At 44.1% G+C, this 23,326-nt stretch overlaps 1 protein-coding gene and 1 pseudogene across 3 annotated transcripts in view; both read right to left on the bottom strand.

The window, feature by feature from the left end:
- Window positions 1-6,649: 6,649 nt before the first annotated feature.
- On the bottom strand, window positions 6,650-15,281 carry LOC134486546 (zinc finger CCHC domain-containing protein 10-like; annotated as a pseudogene).
- A 2,167-nt stretch (window positions 15,282-17,448) lies between these two features.
- Window positions 17,449-23,326, bottom strand: part of Lhfpl3 (LHFPL tetraspan subfamily member 3) — a 542,908-nt gene continuing 537,030 nt past the window's right edge. Inside the window, exon 4 of one of the 3 annotated variants that reach the window (XM_039108983.2) lies at window positions 17,449-19,710. In XM_039108983.2, coding sequence (XP_038964911.1) covers window positions 19,682-19,710 — 29 coding nt within the window. In that variant the 3' untranslated portion in view covers window positions 17,449-19,681. The remainder of the gene's footprint in view (window positions 19,711-23,326) is intronic. The other 2 variants (NM_001401282.1, XM_039108985.2) reach the window with 2 other exon arrangements.

Below are 23,326 nucleotides of genomic sequence, written 5' to 3' on the forward strand. Positions count from 1 at the left end.
TCCTGACTTCTGGGCCCACCTGCAGGAAGATGATGCATTAGACAGGGTGATATTTGAGGAGGTAAAAGCAATGCTCTCATAATAAGGGGGCGCTGTATCATAGCAGAGCCAGCAAGAGTGGCCCCAGGGTTAGATTCATTCAGCACATGGAAGGTTTACTTGATGAGATTGGTCAAGGGGGCTGGGTTAGGTGGATATAGGGTCAGGTTCTCTGAAGTATCGGGGGCTATTATATGAACTGACTGAGTCATCAGAAGGGGGGCTCTGGCAGTTTTGGTTGCATAATGGCTATTTCTTTGTTGGGTCCTTCTGAGGCAGTGGGAATTTCTATCCCGAGCTGGACAGTGAACCAATGATCTTACCCACATTTATAGAGTTTAAGTTTTTCCCTTGAGCCAGCTACTATTAGCCCATTTCCCTACTTCAGTGAAGTCTACAAGTATGAGGTTGCATGCCCCAAATCGGCAGGGAGAAGTTACTAGGTCTGATTTGCCTTGGTTAGATTCCTCTTGACTACAATCAGGTCCCAGGAGGAGGATGGGCCCCAGTAAGTATCTCCAGTGGTCTCACATCCCCAACTGCAGCAGTAGAAGGAGTCACCCCCCCCATTGTGCTGTTCTCCCCTGGCAGGCTTGTTCCAGGGACAGACGTAGACCAGGGTAGTATAAAGGCAGCACTAGGTGTTGGGTTAGCTGCAGCCCAGCCCCCAACCTCCCAGACCCTGGACTGCCCTTGGCGTATTTAAGAGTACAGGAAGGCCATCTAACCTAGTCCCATTGACCGTGGGTATATCCCAAGAGTCTAGTCCCTCAGCCAGTTGACATAGGTCAAAGACAAACGTTGGCCACAGTGTGTAAGGGGTATGATTCTTGGTTACTGTGATTACCTCATCTCCTTTGAGGGCCAAAGTCATGCTCCAGGTCTTTGACCTTGGTAATCTCAAGGTCAGGTCCAGAAGATACCAATGTGCTGGGCCCCCATAGAGAATCTCAAAGGGGGTCAAGTTCAGCTGGTAAGGGGTGTTCTGGGCTTGGAACAGGGGCAAGGCAAGAAGAATCACCCAGTCACTGCCAGTCTCTAAGGTCAATTTCATTAAGGTCTCTTTTAGAGTTCTATTCTTCCTTTTGACTTGTCCTGAACTCTGGGGATTATATGCACAATGGAGTTTCCAATTAGTCACCAAGCCCTTGACTTACCTGAGATACGAAGGCAGGCCCATTATCTGATCCTATTACCTTAGGTACTCCAAGCCTGGATAAAACATTTTCTAGTATCTTCTTTTTTGCCACCATTCTAGTGGTCTCCTGCTTAGTGGGGAAAGCCTCTACCCATCCTGAAAAGGAATCTACAAAAATTAGTAAATATTTGTAACCATACCTCCCAGGCTTGACCTCAGTAAAGTCTACTTCCCAAAAGATACCTGGCCTGCTTCACCTGGGTCTTTTTCCTTTCCCTACCTTGGTGTATCAGATGTTTACTTGTTGACAAACCTGGCATCTTTCTACTACTTCTTCTGCCAGGTACCTCAGGTCCATGATGAATACTCAAGAACCTTTGACTGTTTGCACTAGTTTCTCGGTGCCCAGATGAGTCCATTGGTGCATCTGTGTAAGCAGATCTCTTGCTTGGACCTGGGGTAAAATAACTTTTCCTTCTTGTGTCTTCCATTGTCCATCTCTTTTAAGGTAATAGATGGTGGGGTAACCAGAGATTGGGACTACTTTCTCTTGTGAGTACTGTAGAAGAGGGCCAACCCTTAGTCCAGTCATCCACCCCCGCCCCTTTTCTTTGTCTCTATTAGTTGGACCATGATGGTGGCCAGGTCTTTAGTAGCAACCTCTTTCACAGTTTTATCTACAAAGTTGTTTCCCCTAGCTTTGAAAGTCTTTCCTCTTTGGTGGCCTTGGCAGTGGATTATGCTCACCTTTAGTGTTTTGATGAGAGCTTCTAAAGTGCCTTCATCTTGGCTTTGTTCTTAATCTCCCTGCTGCTGGATGTCAGGAGCCCCCTCTGCTGGTATATCGCCTCATGTACATAAGTGGTGCCAAAAGCATACATGCGGGGGTTGGGGATTTAGCTCAGTGGTATAGCACTTGCCTAGCAAGCGCAAGGCCCTGGGTTCGGTCCCCAGCTCTGGAAAAAAAGAAAAAAGAAAAAAAAAGCATACCTGCTATCAGTGTAGACGTTGATCTTTTTGCCAGCTCCCAGATCTAAGGTCTTGGTGAGTGTGATCAGTTCTGCTTTCTGGGCTGATGTTCTGGGGGGCAATGGTTCTGCCCAGAGCACTTGTTGCCCATCTACCACAGCTGCTCTGGCCTTGTGCTGCCTGTCTAGGAGATAACTGCTGCCGTCAGTGAACAAGTAACCTTGACATTGGGCAGTGGTTGGTCAGAAAGATCTTTTCACCACCCTTCTCTTCTGCCAGAACCTGCAGACAGTCATGGGCAGGTACCTCAGCATCAGGTCAGGTAATAGAGTAGCCAGGTTGAGGGTCACTGGAGGTGTGAAAGTGACTCTGTCTGAGTTCAGCAGCAAAGTCTGGTAGTGGGTCATATGGGCAATAGTGAGCTACTGGTCAGGGGGCTGGTGCACTATGCTCTTGAGGGCATGGGGGACTGTCATGGTTAAATCCTGTCCCATGGGTCAGCTTATCTGCATCCTTGATCAGGACTGCCGCTGCTGCTATTATCCTTAGGCAGGCAGGCTAACCAGCTGCTACTGGGTCCAGTTTCTTTGACAGATAAGCGATGGGGCATTTCCATGGACCCAGTGATTGGGTCAGCATTCTCTTAGCCATCCCTTGGTTCTCGGCCACAAAGAGATTAAATGGCCTGCTGACATCAGGCAGTCCGAGGGCAGGTGCTTCCAAAAGAGCCCTCTTAATGGCATCAAATCTTTCATCCCAATAAAATGGTTGTCCAGTCTTAGCCAAGGGGCAGAGGGGGCTGTTAGTTTGGCAAACCTGGGAATCCAAAGCCTACAAATGTCAGCTATCCCCTAAAATTCTCACACTTGTTTGCGGGTCTTTGGGGCAGGGATATGAAGGATGGTTTCTTTCCTGGCCTCTGATAACCAGTGCCTCCTGTCCTCTAACAGGTACCCCAGGTAGCTCACCTTGCACTGGCAGATTTAGGCTTTCTTGGCCAAGGCTCAATAACTCAACTTGCTCAGCTCTATCAGCAGCTGCTTAGTGCCCTTGAGACAGTTTTTCTCAGTCTCTGCTGCAATTAGAAGGTCATCTACATACTGCAAAAGGGTCACCTGTGGGTTGGACTCACAGTAAATGGTGAGCTCACGATGTAGGGCCTCATCAAAGAGGGTTGGTGGTTCTTCAATCCATGGGATATCCTGGTCCAGGCGAGCTGTCCTGTGATCCCCTCTCAGGATCTGTCCATTCAAAAGCAAAGTACTCCTGGTTTTGGGGAGTCAAGGTTAGACAGAGAAGGCATCTTTGAGGTCCAAAACTGTGTACCAGGTCCTGGTGGGTGGTAATGAGCTCAGCAGGGTGTAAGGATTAGGTACGGTGGAGTGTATGTTAGCTGTTCACTAATTTACCTCATGCAGATCCTGCATGAGGTGATAGTCCAAGGTGCCAGGACTATCTTGACAGGTGGAAGAGGCATGTCCCATGCTGGCCGACATCTTCACAGGATCCCCAAGTTCAGGAGCCTGTTAATATGAGGCTGAATCCCCTCCCGAGCCTCCTGAGACATGGGGTACTGGCACACGGATATCAGGGTAGCCATAGCCTTTAGCTCTACATGAATGGGGGCCTTGTTGGTTGTCTTCCCATGCCTGCTGTTTAAGCCCAGGCCTGTGGGAATTTTTGGAGCCACCAGCCCATGTTTTGGGGTCTCTTTGATATCTCAAACAGTTTGTATTCATCTTCCAAACTTATGGTCAGAACCTGTATAGGTTCCCCCTTGGGGCCGGTGATGGTAGGGCCCTTTGGGAGGAAGTGGATCTGAGTGCCCATTTTAGTAAGTCTCAACCAAGGAAGGAGTAAGGACACTCAGGTATGACCATGAAAGAATGGGCTACCTGGCTCACGCCTAGATCAATAGATCTTAGGTTAGTCCATGAGTATTTTTTAGTCCTTGTGGCTCTTTGGACCCAAGACTTTTTCTTGGAGAGGGGACCCTCTGTTTGGAGGATGACAGAGTGTTGTGCCCCTGTGTCCACCAGAAACTGGTTGGGTTTCCCCTTCACTTTCCGAGTTACCCTGGGTTCAGGGAGGGGCTCTGAACCCCTTTCCCCCCTTCTCCCAGAGTTAAGACTCTTCAGATCTGTGAACCATCTTCCTTCTTCCTGGCCCCCTCTCCCTGCCTTTCCTTGTTGGGACAATCTCTTGTCTTGTGACCACATTCTTTGCATAGGTGCACTGGTCTTTCTCAAGTGGAGTTCTCTGTCTCCTTACTTGTGGCTGAGGCTTGGGTCACCTCCTGTTTTCTCTAACCACCACTGACAGGATTTTTTCTAACTTTCTATCCTGGCCTTTTTCTCTTTGTAGTTCCCTTTCCTCTGCCTCTTTCTGCCTCCTCTCTTCCTTTTCTTCTTCTGTTTCCCTATTGTGGTAAACTTTCTCAGCTACCTGTACTAGTTCCCTCAAAGACTTATCTTGTAAACTGTCTAGCTTCTGGAGCTTCCTTTTTATGTCCTTCACAGTCTGATCTATAAACGCCATAGTCAGTGTTACCTAGGTTCCTCAGCTCTAGGATCATAGGGTAGATATTGGCAGAAAGCCTCCATAAGTCATTCTTGGAAGGCAGAAGCTGTCTCATCAGGGTCCTGTTGTGCCTATCATACTTTAGTCAAATTAGTGGGTCATTTTGCTTGAGATCTGCCAAAAGAGCCTGGTGATAAACTTTCAAGTGCTCTTTACCTGCTGCCTCTTTGTAGTTCCAGTCAGGCCTCCTGAGGGGAATCCTTCATCTATGTCAGCAGGGTTAAGGGTTGGGACCCCATTATTTCCTGGAATGTTTTTCCTGCTGTCTAGGAGAATTCGTTCCTTCTCCTTGGTGGTAAAGAGGACTTGCAAAAGCTGCTGACAGTCATTTCAAGTAGGCTGGTGTGTGAAAAAAATGGACTCTATTAGATTAGTGAGGCCCTTGGGGTTATCTAAGATGGGTGGATGCTGAGCTTTCCAGTTACAGAGATCAGAGGGAGAAAAGGGACGGTATTGCATGGCTTGATTCTTGTTGCTTCTGCAGGTGCAAAGGCCCACAGGGAAGGGCCACAGTGGTGTTAGGGGATGCAGCTCTATGGCTCCGTGTTCCCATGGCAGGACCTGTGCCTTCTTCTGGGGGGGTGTAGGTAAAGGGGTGCTGGAGTCAGGGATAATAGAGCCTCAGCCTCTGCTTGGGGATCTGGTGGCACACTCAAGGCAAGAGTAGGGGCTAGGGAGGGATATGGGGAAGGCGAATCAAAGAGGAGGAGATCTGCAGTTCCCGGTTCCTGGAGAACTTTCGTCTTCCCTGAGCCAGCTGGAGGCTCAGACTAAGTCTTGAAAGTCAGAACCCTGATAGGGAGAAAAGGATGAACCCAAGCAGGGAGGTTAGTTATAAGCTCTTTCCAGACAATTATATTGGGAACCCGTTCTGGGTGACCAGCAGATCCGGATCCAAGTTCCAGGAACTTACTTTTGACTGACATGGTTACGGGAGATCAAATGTCTCTTCCCAGGGCCAATTGACCTGAAAAGCTAGCCATACAGATGCACACAGGGTCTGGAGTTCCTTCTTCTTCTTCTTCTTCTTCTTCTTCTTCTTCTTCTTCTTCTTCTTCTTCTTCTTCTTCTTCTTCTTCTTCTTCTTCTTCTTCTTCTTCTTCTTCTTCTTCTTCTTCTTCTTCTCCTTCTCCTTCTTCTCCTTCTCCTCCTCCTCCTCCTCCTCCTCCTCCTCCTCCTCCTCCTTCTTCTTCTTCTTCTTCTTCTTCTTCTTCTTCTTCTTCTTCTTCTTCTTCTTCTTCTTCTTCTTCTTCTTCTTCTTCTTCTTCTTCTGCTTCTTCTTCTTCTGCTTCTTCTGCTTCTTCTTCTTCTTCTTCTTCTTCTTCTTCTTCTTCTTCTTCTTCTTCTTCTTCTTCTTCTTCTTCTTCTTCTTCTTCTTCTTCTTCTTCTGCTTCTTCTGCTTCTTCTTCTGCTTCTGCTTCTGCTTCTGCTTCTTCTTCTTCTTCTTCTTCTTCTTCTTCTTCTTCTTCTTCTTCTTCTGCTTCTGCTTCTGCTTCTGCTTCTGCTTCTGCTTCTGCTTCTGCTTCTGCTTCTGCTTCTGCTTCTGCTTCTGCTTCTGCTTCTGCTTCTGCTTCTCCTTCTCCTTCTCCTTCTCCTTCTCCTTCTCCTTCTCCTTCTCCTTCTCCTTCTCCTTCTTCTCCTTCTTCTCCTTCTTCTCCTTCTTCTCCTTCTTCTCCTTCTTCTTCTTCTTCTTCTTCTTCTTCTTCTTCTTCTTCTTCTTCTTCTTCTTCTGCTTCTTCTTCTTCTTCTTCTTCTTCTTCTTCTTCTGCTTCTGCTTCTGCTTCTGCTTCTGCTTCTGCTTCTTCTGCTTCTGCTTCTGCTTCTGCTTCTGCTTCTTCTGCTTCTTCTGCTTCTTCTTCTTCTTCTTCTTCTTCTTCTTCTTCTTCTTCTTCTTCTTCTTCTTCTTCTCCTCCTCCTCCTCCTCCTCCTCCTCCTCCTCCTCCTCCTCCTCCTCCTCCTCTTCCTCCTTCTTCTTTTAAATAGAGCACATTTATTAACAGTAGGAAAACTACTTACAATAACAAAATCTCACATAATAAACACAGCCAAAAGAGTACAAGAAACTTGATATTCTGTTTTTTTTTTTTTTTTTGGTTCTTTTTTTTTTTTTTTCGGAGCTGGGGACCGAACCCAGGGCCTTGCGCTTCCTAGGTAAGCGCTCTACCACTGAGCTAAATCCCCAGCCCCGAAACTTGATATTCTGATGCAGTATCTTCAAAGACCGTCCCATACACACCTTAACATATACCACATGAAACATTCATTTCATAGGCGGGAGAAAAATGACTTTTGTCCATCACTGAAATACATTTCCTGGTTTTCAGCTTTGATTATGTACTACAGATAGAGTTCAAATTTTTTTTTTTTTAAAAAATGTCAACACCAAAAGCTGAGCATGGTGGCACGTATCTGTAGTCCCAACATTAGAGAAGCAGACAGGTAGATCTCTCTGAAATCAAGGTCAGCCTGTGCTACAGATCAAGTTCAAGGCCAGCCACACCTACAAAATGAGACCCAGTCTTTACAAAAAGAAAAGCAACAGCAAAAACACAATATTCTTTCCTAAAATAAACATCTTTTTATATATATAACATCTTTATTTAATATCCTACACAATGGTGAATACTTAGAAAGTTCTGGACTTTAACAAGTCTGACCAGCTAACTTGCTTGCTTGAGCATGTCTTCACTCCCTGGGAGTCACAAATCCTTTCCATCCATTGGTCCAGAGGAGAGAGAGCTCTATTTCTTTTTCCTCTTCTTTGGTGGCTTGTCATCAGAGCTGCTCTCAGAACTGCTGCTGTTACTGCTGGAGGAGCTGGAGTCTGAGTCTGAGTCTGAGTCTGAGTCTGAGTCTGAGTCTGAGGACGAGGATGAGGAGGATGAGGAGGAGGAATAGGCTGAGGAGGAGGAGCTAGAGAGGCGTCCATCTGAGTCACTGTCCTCTGAAGAGGATGAGGCAGATGTCTCGCTCTCTGATTAAGACTCACTGGCTGAACTGTCACTGCTAGAGGTACTGGAACTCGTGACACTCTTAGGCCTTCTCTTCGTGGTCTTTCTCTCCATCGCTTTGCTGCAATAATCTATTTTCTTTTTCTTTTAAAGCTTTCTTCAGCTCTGCTGTTCTCGAAGACCTGTGTAGGTACTTTCTTTCCCTTTGCATTCATAAGTCCAATGTCCAAATTCCAAGCATTTCTGACATCTTACGTGTTGCTTATTGGCTTCAGCTTGCCACTGAGCTATAAGCCGATGCATGGGAGTAGCCATCTTGAAGCCTCCTTTTTTCTTTATGTCTACTGACAAGTTATGGACATGTCCCTGGACTTCATCTTTTTTTTTTTTTTTTGGTTCTTTTTTTCGGAGCTGGAGACCGAACCCAGGGCTTTGTGCTTCCTAGGTAAGCGCTCTACCACTGAGCTAAATCCCCAGCCCCCCTGGACTTCATCTTAATGCTCTAGGACCAGACCCAGAGGGGTGGGAGAGGGGTGGTGTTCCAAGTCCAAGAAAATAAGAAAGAACAATTAGTACACAGACCACTCACCCTGTCCACAAGTTACCTGGTAACTTGGCTGGCTAAAACCAGTCCGAAGTCTACAAGACCAAACAGGAGCAGAGTGTTCCTGATGCCCTCCAGAGTGATTAGAGCGTCCCCCAGCCTCCCTTAGTCATGCCGTTGAGGCACATCTGCCTGCTGCAAATGACCATCCCAATTACTGTGGCTCTCTCAGCCTTCCTGATGCTTGTAAGCACAAACCAAAAGCAAAACCAGCACACAAACACAAAAGCAAAATAGAGGAGATAGACAACCATAGAACCTGTTCTAGCTGTTCCCCTGATTCATCATCCTCCTGTGGGTCCCCCATAAGAGGTGATCTTCCCAGCAAACACACCAAATGTGGGGTTCTAGGTGGACCTCACCAGGATCCCTTGAATGAGACTCACAGAGGTGGCAGTCAATGCAAAAACAAGAGGAGTTTTATTGTGCCAATGTGTTGGGGCCACCCTGCTTCAAGAGGGACAGCCCTGAGCAGACTCTAACAGGGAATTGTATACATTTGATAAGGGCAGAATTCAAGCAACAGTAACTGGGTAAGGTACTATTGGTGGAGTGAGGTGACTTTCAAACTGATTTGTGGTCAGTGGACTGTTTGGGACTTTCCGAAAAGGGTTGGTTGGGAGTCACAGGCGACTTTGTCTGACAGTTGGCTTGTAGTTTTTCCAGGAACTAAGCTGGCTCTACCCTTCCTGGAAGGGAGGGTTCTTAGTGCTTGGAAGTTTCTGGTGGAATTTTCCATTTAGATTGACCCCAACTCTGGTTCTTTCAGTCACGGCCATGTTCATAGCCATGGTCACAGTCATGATAACAGCCATGGTCACAGCCATGATCACAATCGTGGTCATAGCAGACAGTGAGAACTAGAAAGGCAGCAGACTATATCTCTCAGATTCAAACAGAGACAATTGATTTATTGTAAAAGTTGTCAATCTATCTTGCTATTTTTCAAAAAAGATGTATTTGGAATTGAAGCGATGGGTCAGCAAGTAAGAGCACTGGCTGCTCTTCCAGATGACTGGGGTTTGATTCCCAGCACCCACATGGGGGATCACAACTATCTGCAAATCTAGTTCCAGGGGATCCCCTCTTTTGGCTTCCAGGGGTACCAGGCATACATGTGGTGCACATACATGTATGCAGGTAAATCATCTGCACATGTAAAATAAAAATAAATAAAAATTTAAAAACTGATTTATTTTATATGTATGTATGTGCACCCACCTGAGAATATGTATGTATATCACATGTATACATGAGCCTGTGGAGGCCAGAAGAATATGTTATCCCCTGGAACTAGTGTCCCAGGTAGCTGTAGACTGATCATGGAATACTGACAACTGAATGCAAGCCCTCTGCAGAGGTTATTTACTGCTGAACCACCTGTCTAGTCTCCACCAGTTTCCTTAATTTATTGGTTTTATTTTTGTTTCAATTACATGGAGACAGATTTTATCACCAGTAATCTCCCAATGATCTCTTCTGTTTCTGCTTTGCTTTCAGGACTCTTTTTTTTTATTTTTTATTTTTTTTTTTTGACACAAGACTTCAGTTTGCAGTCTAGGCTGGCCTAGTCTCACTAGGTTATCTTAAGCTCATGGCAACCCTCCTGTGAGTACTGAGCAGTCTGTAGGTTTCTCTGACTGTAACCCATTTTACTTTCTAAAAATGACTATTCTTTAAACCAACCTAATATAATCAGTTTTGTTGATGTTGGTAACTGAGGTTTACTCATTTCCATACTTATGACAGTGTGAATGAATTAATTACATAAATCTATGCCTTGTTGATAAACATTTGGACTGTCTGTTCCTTCCTTTTGTTCTTTTCCACAGGTTTTTTTTTTTTTTTTTTTTTTGGTGTTTATTTGTAAGAACTTTCCCAGTATCTATACCTACAGAGAACAAAAAATTTAATGTACGAAAATGTTCAATTTGTTTTTACTTATTTACTTTTGTGTGCTGGGTGTGTGCATATTTGTGGTTTATTTGTATGTGGTGTGTGTGTGTGTGTGTGTGTGTGTGTAGGTCTATGTGTACATGCAGAGGCTAGAGAAGGATAGTAGTTGTCACTCTGTTCCTTATTGCTTTGAGTCAGGGTTGTGGAGGATGGGGAGGAGCCCTGGCAGGGTCTTCTTTCTTCTCAGATTGTCTTGAGGCAGCTGAGGGGGAAGAGCATCAGCAGAGGGTAAGACTTTGTCTTACAAAATACAGGGGTTTAAGACTTTGTCTTATAAGATATTTAGAACTGCTGTATAATAATAATGATTATAATATAATAATAATAATAAATTTGCTTATCTAAGTTGCTATGCTACTGTAGCTGACCTGCGTTCTGTGTTCCTCTGAGGCCAGAAACTGCAGTCTCTGGCACTTAGCACCTCATCCTAAAACAGCAGGAGATTAAGTAAAGGAGTAATTACTAGAGCCTTTTGTCCATATGTCTCTTTTGTTGGACTAGAGGGAAGTTTGGAGCAATAAACTTCTGTTGAAACAGGAGAAGAGAATCACACTCACAGAAGGAAAAAACTTTTACATAAGCAAATATGCATAAATACATAAATTCATATACAGGTTTTCAATGCATATTTATACATTTCTATTCACACCAGTTGGGATCAGCTTGTATACATTCTCACAGTTACACACACACACACACACCACACGCATGCACACATAAATTCTCACAATTACATACGTACACATCCAAAGACCAAAATATCAGTGCAGAAAGAATTCACTCATTCTGGATAAAACATGAGCTCCAATCTTTATTGCATAGAGAAAGAAAAAGCTTCTATCTTTTTACTGCTAAGTGAATTAAATCCAAGTTTGTAAGAAAAAACTTTGCTCCTTTTAATAAGACTAAGTCTGCCTTGTTATTAAGAAAGGGCCTATTCTGTCCCATGGTAAGAAGCCTGCCTGCTTCTTCTGCTCTCTGCAGCTTCTTTTTTCCTCTTTCCCTCTGCATTCTGCACTTGGCGCTCTCAGTTTTTTTTAATGTTACCTATAGTCTCTAAGTTATTCTATGCTGCATTCTCCTAACCTTGCTCTCCCCTCCTGCTCTGATGTCATAATAATGCTCTTACGCTCAATGCCTTTCCTCCCAATGCTATGCCTATGCTTCTGAGTTCTTCTTGAGTTCAGTTCTGTCTAAAAAGTTCTCCTCAACCCAGTTCTGTCTCTTCTCTTTGTCCTCAGCACTTAGACATCTTTCAGAATATATGATCACATGTTAAAAAGTTCATCACAGGCTGGGGATTTAGCTCAGTGGTAGAGCGCTTACCTAGGAAGTGCAAGGTCCTGGGTTCGGTCCCCAGCTCCGAAAAAAAGAAAAAAAAAAGTTCATCACAAGTTCACACATAAAATCAAATCACAAATTGAAATAGAAGTTTACAACAGAATGTTTACATACATACCCTTTAGGAGTAATTATCTGGCTAAACATTCATCACCTATCCAAGCTCCAAGGTTCTTCGAGAGTTAAAAATTATAACTAAGTTATTAGTGAAGTTTTGTATAGATAAACCCAGTCATTATTTTATCTTCTGTTCTAGCACCTATAATAAATCATTAATTCTCTTTTTATGACCTTTGGTTAGTTGTTTTACAACCTCTTGGAATGTGTTTTGAATAGGAGAAAGTCTGGTTACTATCTAGAAGCAATTAACTGGTGACACGTGGGAGACTGATAGAGTTCTCATTGCAGGTTTGACTAACAAAAAGGATCTAATAGCAACCCCACTATAAAAGAGCTTAATAAACACCGATACAATTTTAGGAATTCTTTTATGATCATCATTAAGAATTAAGAAGTCACCTATTTGTCTATATAGAATTACAAGACAGTACGTCTTTGTAGATCTGCAGAGGTCTGCTCGAAAGGCTAATACCTACTGGAGTTAGGCTCATGGGCAGTAAACCCCAGTGGTCTTCCTGTATTCACAGAACTGGGGTCACAGCTATGTGGAGTTGTTCCTGTTTGTATATCTGTATATGTTTGTATTATGTATGTATGTACGTATTATGCATTTTTCTCTCATATATTATACCCCGACTATAATTTTCTTTCCTCTCTTCCCTCTAGTCTCTCTCCCTCCCTCCCCTCTTCCCCCATATCCCTTCAAAAAAGAGAAGGCCTTCCAGGGACGTCAACCAAATATGGCATAACAAGCCACAATAAGACCAGACACATATTCTTACATCAAAGTAGGATGAGGTAACCCAGTAAAAGGAAAAGGGTCCCAAAGGCAGGCAAAAGCATCATGGTGGCCTCCACTCTTACTGTTAGATCAGAATCTCACAAGAATACCACATCCAGAGGACCTAGGTCAGACCTATACAGGCTTCCTGATCTCTGTGAGCCCACTGAGTCAATGTCAGTTGACTCTGTGGGCCATGACTTTGTTGTGTTCTTGACCTCTCTGGCTCCTACAATTCTTCCTCCCACTTTCCTGCAGGACTCCCAAGCTCTGCCTAATATTTGGCTGTGGGACTGTGCATCTGTTCCCATCAGTTGTGGCTGGTCTCCCTGATGATGATTCTAATGGGCTCCTGCCCCAGCACATCCTGCAGGCAGGATAAACTGTAGGTTGGAGGTTTTGTGGTAGTGTCTTTTTTTTTTTTTAAACATGGATTCTGGGGATTTAAAAAATTCATTCATTTATTTTTACATAATTTGCACATACATGATATGTGTACGTATGTGTATGGGTATGTGCATTCCATTGCATGCTTGTGGAGATCATAGGATAGTCTGTGTCCTCCAGATTAACTGGTTTAGGAGATTCTAGGGGCTCTTCTGTCTCTGCCTCCAATCTTACTCCTGGAGAGTTGGGATTACAGGTCTGGGCTAGTGTGTCTGGCTTTTCTGTGGGTTCTGGCGAGGTGAACTCAGGCTCAGGCTGGGTACCACCAGCCCTTTTACCCACTGAGCCATCTCCCCAGCTTCAAATGTTCAATGATCCCACCAGTGCTTGGTGTTGTTAGACTTTAAGTTTATACTTATCACAATGGCTATTCCTGGTTGTCAACTTGACTATATCTGGAATGAACTGCAATCCAGAATTGTGTAGTGATTCAGATCTTGAGGCTGAGAGATACAGTTTCTCACTGGGATCTTGGCATGGAGATCTTGAGGAAGTGACCGTGAATCCCAGGAGACTAAGGCAAGGAGATTTCTGAGTTCAAGGTCAGTCTGGGACAAAATAAGTGTGGTGGCACACACTTTTAATCTGGGACACACCTTCTCTGGAGGCCTGCATAAGGACATTGGAAGAAGGAAGATTCGTTCTTCTTTGCCTGCTTGCACTTACTTGCCAGCACATCAGTTGGAATCTACATCTACAGAAAACCAGCTGAAACAACTAGCCTTGCGGGACTGAGCAAGATCCTTGGACTTCCCATTCACAGCTGACCACTGTTGGGGATCTGAACTGTAGACTGCAAGTCATCATAACAAATTCCCTTCCTATGTAGAGACTATCCATGAGTTCTGTGACTCTAGGGAATCCTAATACACCAACAAAACAGATACTATTATTTTTATACATGCAATTCATATTTTGATTGCTAATGAAGACAAAGAGAAGCTTGCCTAATAAGGGGGTTGTCAGGAGTAGGTCTCTGTTATGATTGGCAGGCCTTTGCTCCCTGCTTATGTCCCTTCCCATGATGTAGCTGGTTTTAATCATAAGCATGCTCAATCAATGCATAGGCACAGCATGGTAAATAGGGGGTTTCCCCTAAGGATTCATTCAAAGGACACAGCTGATATTTTTATACATGTGCCCAAAACCGGTTTCCTCAAAGTTTCCCCCTGCCTCCCATACCTGGATTTGTTCTGTACTATGTTGGAACGGAAAATGACCACAAAACAGGAGTTACTAATGGCTGTTAGGGGAGGAGAAATCTATCCATTGTTTTGGGTGGGGTATGTGTACAGCTTTATGTACAAGAGGTACCTGTGTTGTGTGCATTATCGGAACCTTCCAGATGCCATTTTTATTTTCTTAGTGCGTAAAGTGTGGCTGCTTTATAGTCAGTGTCCAGCAATCCTGTCTTCTAAAACTCGTGGGGCAGTGCACCTGTTATTGGTTATTTCTACCAATTATTTCTTATGATCTATTGGTGCATTTAGTATTTTAAAGTCATGAGTGCGTATCTTGCTGAGGCTAATTGATGAAATTACGTTCCATGTTCAGTATGTTTTATCACGGTGACAAATACCTAATATAAACAACTCAAAGGCTCGTTCTGGGCTGTGGTTTCAGGGGACTTAGACTATACTCAGCTGGGCTCCGTTGTTTGCAGGCCGTGGAAAGAAAGGCTCACGGCAGGGACCAAGGTGGGGGTAACCTGCTTACCTCAGAAGGCTGAGAGCCGGGGGACTCAGAGAAGATGCTTCCCGGAACAAGATCTTCCCTTCAAGGCATTCTGGTAGTAGCACACCTTCTGTAATAGTCCATTCAGCCACGAAACCGCGAGTGCGTCAACCCACTTTCAGGCTTGGAGAGTTTTCCGGGTCGCCCCCTAAGGCTGTATTATCTTTAAGCTTCCTGGCTCACACTGGGAACTCTGGGTTAGCTCTCCTCTCCCAGTGGTCCAACGCTCACCTTCCATTCCCTGTTCTGTTGGGTAGATTTATCTTTGGCTTTTGCACTTGTCATAGTCACATTTGGGTTTCAGCTGCCTTTTTCCTGTCTCTCTTTGTCTTCAGTGTTCTTACTTCCTTGCAGGCTAAGCCACGTATTAAAAATAATCTCATGGTAATTTATTCAAGATTAGTGGCATCTTATAAGGAAGGGCTTTTTAAAAATTTGGGGTGTGTGTGTGTGTGCGCGTGCGTGTGTGTGCCTGCGTGCATGCGTGCGTGTGTGCGCGTGCGTGCGTGCATGTGTGTGTGTGCGCGCGCGCGCGCGCGCGTGTGTGTGTGTGTATGTGTGTCTGAATTTAGATACTTAGGCTTGGCAGCAATGCCTTTATCTGCTGTGTTATCTTATTGCCCTGACATCTCCCTCCCTCCCTCCCTCCCTCCCTCCCTCCCTCCCTCCCTCCCTCCCTCCCTCCCTCCCTTCCTTCCTCTCTTTCTTTCTTCCTTTCTTTCTTCTTTTTCCTTTTTCCTTTTCTTTTCTCTTCAAGCTAGGGCCTTTTGTAGCTCAGGCTGGCCTCAGACTCCCTGTTTGGCCGAATGACTTCTGATTATCCTACGTTTACTAACCGTGTGCTTGAGTTCCAGGCCTACACCAAAGGAACCCAGAGCAAGTGCTTACTGAGCTACGTCCCCCGTGAAAGGAAGGATTTAGAATTTCTACTTCATATTGCTAGAAGTAGAACCAAGGATAATCTTTAAGAGAAATGTAGAATAGCTTGCATTGTTCTCCCATTTAAGATCCTCCAATAGCTTTCACTCACATTTAAAAATATAGCACGGACTCTCCTAGACTTCAAAGCTGCAGAGTTCATTCCTACTCAGTTTACATAGGTCTCTATTGCCACCTAGCGGTAGCTGCAGCGTGCTGAGTTTAATCCTAGCTGAGAGCCATTAGACCATAGGTTCAGCCTGACATTCTTTCTCTTTGTTCAGCGCCACCCAGTTCTCAGTTCTCACTGCAGGGCTCTCACGCTAAATGCAGCTCACCTTCCTAAGCCCATATCAGTCTATCATGCTACCCTGTTTTGATTCTTTCAAGGCATTTCTTTTGAGACAACCTTTTCATTAATTCTCTAAATTCTACCAGAAAGCAGGGGCTTTGTCTAGGGGGAGGGAGGTGAATCACTCTTGTGCTTAGAATAACTCTTGGCACATATGATTGTTGAGTATTGGTTATTTATCCCCTTTAGATAGACAGGACCCGGGATCTTCAGGGCTCCGTTGTTCCATGTTTTCCTGTTATTGTCCCAGCCTAGCTGATCTCATTAATCTCCTTTTATGCCAGGCTTCTGCATGGGCCTCACTATACAGCTCTGGTTAGCCTGAACTCCCTATGGAGACACACTGCCCTCAAACTCATAGAGACATGCCTACCTTGTGCCCTCCTCAAAAACGTATGTCACCACACCTGACTTTCTTTTCTTCTTTCTTTCTTTCTTTCTTTCTTTCTTTCTTTCTTTCTTTCTTTCTTTCCTTCTCTCTCTTTCTCTCTCTCTCTCTTTCTTTCTTTCTTCCTTTCTTTCTTTCTTTCTTTCCTTCCTTCCTTCCTTCCTTCCTTCCTTCCTTCCTTCCTTCCTTCTTCCTGTTTTTTTGAAGATGCATTTTGAAGATGCATTTATGTGTTTGGATGTTTTGTCTACATGGAGATATCTCTCCACTCCCCCTGCCCCACCCCACGAGTGTCCTATATAATAAGAAGAGAGGGAATGGACATAGGTTGATAATCTCCTGCTTGTCAAATGCAACATTATGAATCATTTTACATTGTCACAATAATACTAATATCATTTATATCCATCTTGTAGATGAAAAACACCCCCAAGGTTCAGAGTTTTACAGGACAGTCTAATAAGCAAACATCTGGGATTGAAACTCAACTAGTTAATATGTGCCTTGAGTGGAGTGCTGCAGAAGTGTTAGGAGCAGCTCAGCTACTAACCTAGCTGACCCAGAGGGGGTATGCCTGTATTTGGGTAGAAGAGGGAGGCCTTGGAGATGATCGTGTCCCATGCATGAGGGTCCTGCATATTTAATTGGTGCCTATCACTTGCAGCATCATGAGATGCAAGGAGAATTTCTGAAGGCAGTTCTTTCTGTCAAACCAGTAACTCACCCTGGTGTGCTGGGTTGCATTTGAAATGTTCCTTGGAGGCTCATGTGTTCAAACGCTCTTCCCCAGCTGTTGCCACTGTTTGGAAGTTTGTGGCACCTTTAGGAGGTGCAGATTTGCTAGAGGACGTGTGGGGTGAGGCCAGGCTATGGGTTTCTGCATTGTAGCTCCACTTCCTTTCTGTGCTCTGCCTCTCAACTGGATACAATATATCCAGCAGCAGCCATGGCATTCTTCCCATGAGTAACTGTGTCCTTCTTAAACTCTAAGCCAAAATAAAACCTTTCTCCCTTGAGTTACTGTTTGCCAAGTATTTAATCATAGCACGGAGAGAAATAAGTAACCCTGGGGGGGGGGTGGTGGCAGGGTGTGTGTGAAGGAAAATGAATGTATACCACACCACCAAATATAATTTTTTTATGTAACAAAATTTTATTTTTATTTTTTTTTTACAGAAATTCAGATATTCCAACAAATTTCTTTACATTTCCTGGACCTTAAAAAAATTACACACAACTTTTGGACATAATAGAACAGAATGAGAAAAAAGAGTCTTTTTTTTAAAGGTAAAAACATGTTTCTTATACTTAACATTTAGTGGTTTCATGTGTGTTATCTATGTACAAATGATATATCATCAATGGCCCATCTTCATAGCGCTGTCATATGCTAAATTACACCTAGGTTTCATGGCAAAAACATAAAAGCATTTGCACGTGGAGAGGAAGTACCTTTTATTTTTTTTGAAACATTACTGCTAATGATGTAGGACCCAGACAGAATCACAATTCACATGGATTAGAAGAACCTAATACCTTCTGATTTTAGTGAAGATATAGAGATGCCTCCCCTGAAATAAAAGGTGAATTTTTAAAAAGTTGTGTGTAATTAAATTCAGTAAGGAGGGTATTCTGAATGCCTCGGGATGACTACTACTTAAAGCAACAACAGCCCCCAGGATGACTAGAACTACACTTGCAGAGGCTAAGCGTCCCCTTGATTTACTTCTCTGGGAAAGCCTGAGTTCTCTCTCTGTGAACTGGGTTTTAGTTACATGAGCACTTGAGTGTATTTGTGATGTACTTTCAGCCATTTGAAACACTTGATTCGAGAAAACAAGGCTAAAATCGTGAGCGTGGTCTTATGGGGACAGAAGAGAGGGCAGCCCCATCCTCATGCTGTCTTCCAGCGGATGCTCTGGTGAAATGCTAATTTAGTCCAACCCTGAGCCTGGGGCTGCAGTCATTCTATTTGTGTGGCTTTTTTTTGCTCAGGTGTAGAACATGGGCTGGCTTACACCCAGCCCCCATTATATGCACCTTGGCTTGAGTTTATACTCGGACAATGGACTACTTTAATACCAAGTATTTCTCTGTTGTTGGACTTAGGCAGGGTGTGTTATGAGGGCAAGGGCTGGGGGATCCTGGGAGGAAAAGATTCTTGAAGAGAACTGGTTAGTTGCAACTACTTCCAAGTACCAGCTAACCAAAAGGGGAAAAGTATGAGAATTTTCAAAAACAACATTAATAAACAAAAGGTAACTTATCCCTATCAAGTTCCTTTGACATGTAAGTATATAGTTATTTACTTCTAAGGCTATTAAGTTTTTACTTACTCTGTTAGTACCACTTACTATCGTTTAGAAGTAGATTTAATGGAAGAGTTTCTTTTGACAAAGCAAAAATGAGTATATGTCAGTAAAGGAAATAAAGAATGTGGATTTCTAGAGACTTTTAGAATGAGGAAGTAGAAAACTCATATTTTAGGTATCTATTTATAAAGTATATTAAATTCCTATGCATATACTAGGGAGAATTAGAAAAAGTGTTTATTTGATAGCAGCCTATATATTACATGAGAGAGCATCCAAGTGAAAATAGACTTTCTATATTGTTCAGAGCTCCTTGATGCTGTGTTGTCAATGACAGGGAGATCCTTGCTGCTTGGGAACCTACGGTGTCTCGATGTACTTCCTGTGATTCACAGTTTGATGGAGTTGTGGCAGGAACATTTCCTTAGTGATAAGTTGTACAGACAGATTAAACTGAACACACAGTGGCTGAGAAGTCTGAAGGGCTAAGTCTCCTAATAACCACGTGGCTGTAACTAATTGCACAGTGAAATGAGTGGACAGTAGTGATGAGGGACGAAGGGTCAGAGGCATTCCCCAAGACGTGACACTCCATGGGCCTCTTGGCTACTGGGACGGGAATAGTCTAGAACTAACTGCCCTTTTATTTCGTTTAATAGCATTGAAAGATTAAAGCTTTTTGTGTGTGTTTTGTTTTCAGTTTGATTTAAAAAGGACAGCTTATAAACCTCAGAACATATGTATTTTACAGGTTAATCCTAGCACAGCTGTATTCTTCTTTCTTAAACTATTTCCTGAATATGATTTTCATGAATGTGATCTGATCTTACTTAATGACAGTTCCCAACGAGCTGGTGTTTAGTCCGTGATCGTAGCTCCTCCCAGAAAACCACTCGAGTCTCTGCAGATCTAGAATCAGAGGTGCTTTGACGAGTGGATGTTTCGATTTTGTGCGTATTCATCTCTGGACTCTGATCTCTCCCCAGTGTCTTCCTTCTTGGTGCTGATGTACAAAGCTGTTTGTTTAGCTGTTATTTGACTTGTTTTGTGCTCATTCTAGAGAATATTGGCTTAACAGAACTGTAGGAAGGGGAGAGAAAAAGGGTTGGGGGAAGAGAAAAAAAATCATTTCTTTTGTCAGCAAGAATTTCATGCTTTAGTTATGGGACAATAATACCACAGTTGGGGCTACGACTTGATAGAAGGTTTGCTTAGCATGCACGGGAGTGATGACTGTCTGCCTGTCACCTGTCTGCCTGTCACCCTAGTATGTGGAAGGCGAAGAGAGGGAAGTCGGAAATTCAAGGTCCTCTTTAGGGTCCTAGGGAGTTTGAGGCCAGCTCTGGCTGCATGAACCCGTACCTCATGTCAACTAAATACCCTTTCCATGCCAACAAATAGTTCAAAGGCACCGTGGATTTATTATCCAAAGTCTTTATGCAGTCTGTCCCAATACACACAGCACTGTCAGCTCAACAAGCAGATATCTGTGTGAGTTGAAGCTGTGGCTGCTTTAAAGGAGTGGGAAGATGATAGATCTGTCCCAAGCATCAGGATCTGGCCTGGCATAGAAAATGTCTCAACCCCTTCCCTTCTCTTGCTGTTTTATTTATTTTACATGACATTGTGACAGGTACGAAAAAGTGAGTATGTATGAACCATCCACAAATCCAGTCACCTTTAAATGCCAACGGTTCCCTTCCCAGGTCCTTTGTATTTCTTATGCAAATGCCCACTTAATAAAGTTGGGACCACAGCACAGATGACACCGTTTAACATTTTAAACATTAAACAGTCTATATAATCAGTGCCAGACGCTAATGATTGTATAACTTTATAAAGTAGAACTCCATTCTACTTTAATTCTAATGGCTGTATGATATTCCTCTATTTTCACTCCTTTACACCCCACACTCAACATTTCATTCTCCACTATTTCATCATTTCCTGATGTATAAGCAAATCTGATTTCTTTCGCCTTGGGAGGTTGTTGCTCACGGAGACAGAGTCTCACCGTACAGCCCAGACTGGTCTCAAACCCAGGATCATTTTGCTTCAGTTTCCAGAGCTCTAGAACTTTGGATGTTCACTCCACACCCAGCTGATGTAGATTTTTATTTATTTGTTAATATGAACAATGGCCTTTTTGTATCTAAGAATCTTTGTTCTTCAGGGCACATCAGGGAGTGGATGGTTTCTCCAATACATTGACGATTATACTTGTGTTACCATAACTACACCTTCACTTAGCCCTCTTTGTGGGATGACCATCTTGGACTTCGGTTCAAACATACTCTATAGTGTGGGAGTTTGGGTCCATGGACCAGCCATCTGTGGTGTGGTAGACTTGGGCCAAAAGGCCACAGGCTCCCTGGTTTTGCAGCACAGTACTTTAGAACACAAGATGAGCTTCTGGTTTCTGAGTGCTAGACACCCTCCTGAAAGGCTGTGCTATCGTCTGTGGGGCTTTCTTCCTGACTTCTGCCACACTGAAAGCATCTCCAACACATTGTGATCTTAATGACCTTGCCTCAGCAAGACAGTTTAGTTATTTCAATGTGCCCAGAACACACAGAGGTTAATCGAAATATGTTCGTGTTATAATGATGATTTGTCTATGATGATTTTGTGAGATAAGTTGTACTGGCAAAAACACCACAGAAGGGAACGCTGTCTCTCGACAGTGTTAAAACTACACAAGGAATGGTGTGTCTTATAGAGTGCTGCAGGGAGTCCTTAACATTGAATGCTGTGCCACTTTGAACAGAGCCCAGAAGTTAGGTTTGTGGGTCCAGGGTTCTACTAGTTTGAATGTCCCATTTGGAAAACCTTTCTATTTTAATTTCACACAGATGAGTGCCTGAGGTTTCCAGCTGGATTCTGCCAAGGATGGCAGAAAAGGAAATGTGGGAAGCACAATATGGAAATAGGTGTTTAAAAGAAGGTGCTTGGGGCTGGAGAGATGGCTCAGGAGTTAGTGCACTGGCTGCTCTTCCAGAAGGACCAGGGTTCGACTCCTAGCACATAGATGGCAGAGGGCAAACATCTGCAACTCTAGTCCGAGGGGACCCTCTCTTCTTGTCTCTATGGGCACTAGGAATGCATGCCATATACAGACACATGTGCAGGCAAAAAACCCAAAACAAGACAAAAACAAAAACTCAAAACAGAACAAAAACTATACACATAAAATAAAACAAATGTAGCTGGGTGGTGGTGGCACCCACCATTAAGCCCAGCACTTGGGAGGCAGAGGCAGGCAGAGCTCTGGATTTGAGGTCAGCCTGGTCTACAGAGCAAGTTCTAGACAGCCAGGGCTACACAGAGTAACCCTGTTTCAAACTCCCTTCCTCCCCAAAAGGTAAAAAGCAGCACGTGGAAGAGAGAATGGCAGACAGAAGTGCTCAGGGCTGTATTTGTGTGTCTCGAAGAAGAGCAGGGAGACGCCTTTCATGGTCTCAAAGACACCAATCAGCATAGAGAAGCTGGCTTTTCTGGGAGTCACTGTGAACAACCATGAGCCACAGCCCATTTGTTTCCTTTCCTTTAGCTCTAAGCTGCCCAGGTTGGCTTCATGTTCGTGGCATTTTGGGATGGAGACCATCATGAGCTTATCGGGGAAGAAGTAAGTGTCTAATGCTGTGCACAGAGTGAGATGGAGTCTCAGTGGACTGCACTGGGAGAAATGGGTGTTGGGAAGGCTTTTGATCAGCCCTTAGAGCAGGACACTCATACCTGGGGGAGAAGAGAGCTACCCACAGAACAGCTGCTGTGTTCTGAAGGTCCTGAGGCTTCTTGTGGAAACAGAACACCGTGGCTGTGGAGCTGTGCCCATCTCCCCACTCTCTGGGTCCACACCCCAAGGCAGGATCCTGATCTGACAGATGGGCTCTGTACTGACTGGGACAGATCACTGGTCAACAAGTCTTGGCTCTCCCTTTTCTTGAGGTGCCTGTGGCTTTCACTCAGTGAAATCTTTGACTGGATACCTCATCGTAAACTCACTATTGATCACTCACGTTTTCTCTCCCAAATGATCTGGGTTTTTTTTCTTGACTTTGTTGGATAGTGGGTCTCTTCACCTAGGGTATCAATCAATGGAGAGCTAGGAAGGATTGAGAAAATCATGGCATGAAGCCAGTGAGCTAGGTTCTGACTGGGACAAAGCGAGTTCAGTGCCTTCGTTTCAAATGTAAGGGATCACAGTTGGAAGGTTGGCTATGTCAGTCGATGTAAGGACTGCCTCACATTTTGTATATCAGGTGTTCTACTTGTCTATCCTCGGTCCTGGCCCCAGTTCTCTGCAGGCTACTCCTCATAAGGTTTTCTGAGAATGTTTGCCTGTGTCTGATTTGCTTAGACACCTCTATGCCTGGTAGTTTTTTTCTTCCTCGTGTATGACATCACCATGCAATGACATCTGCGGAGCGTGTGATAGTTCTGCAGATCACTAGGCTGAAAATAGCCAGAATATTGGTTGCAGTGGGGCTCAGAAGATAAACAGTCCCTGCATCATACCAGGAAGCCACTTGGGTTGAGGAGTAATAGTAAAATGTTATTGCTGTTGTTTACACGGCATGCACAGTGGGCCATTTCTGCCTGAAAGCCAGGCAAGACCTGGCTCTTCATACAGATTTGTGAAGGGCATTGACAGAAAGGGTAATAGAAGGCAAGGCTCTCCTCTCCTGTGTGGCCA

This window comes from Rattus norvegicus, chromosome 4, assembly GCF_036323735.1.
Source record: "Rattus norvegicus strain BN/NHsdMcwi chromosome 4, GRCr8, whole genome shotgun sequence".
NCBI lineage: Eukaryota > Metazoa > Chordata > Mammalia > Rodentia > Muridae > Rattus > Rattus norvegicus.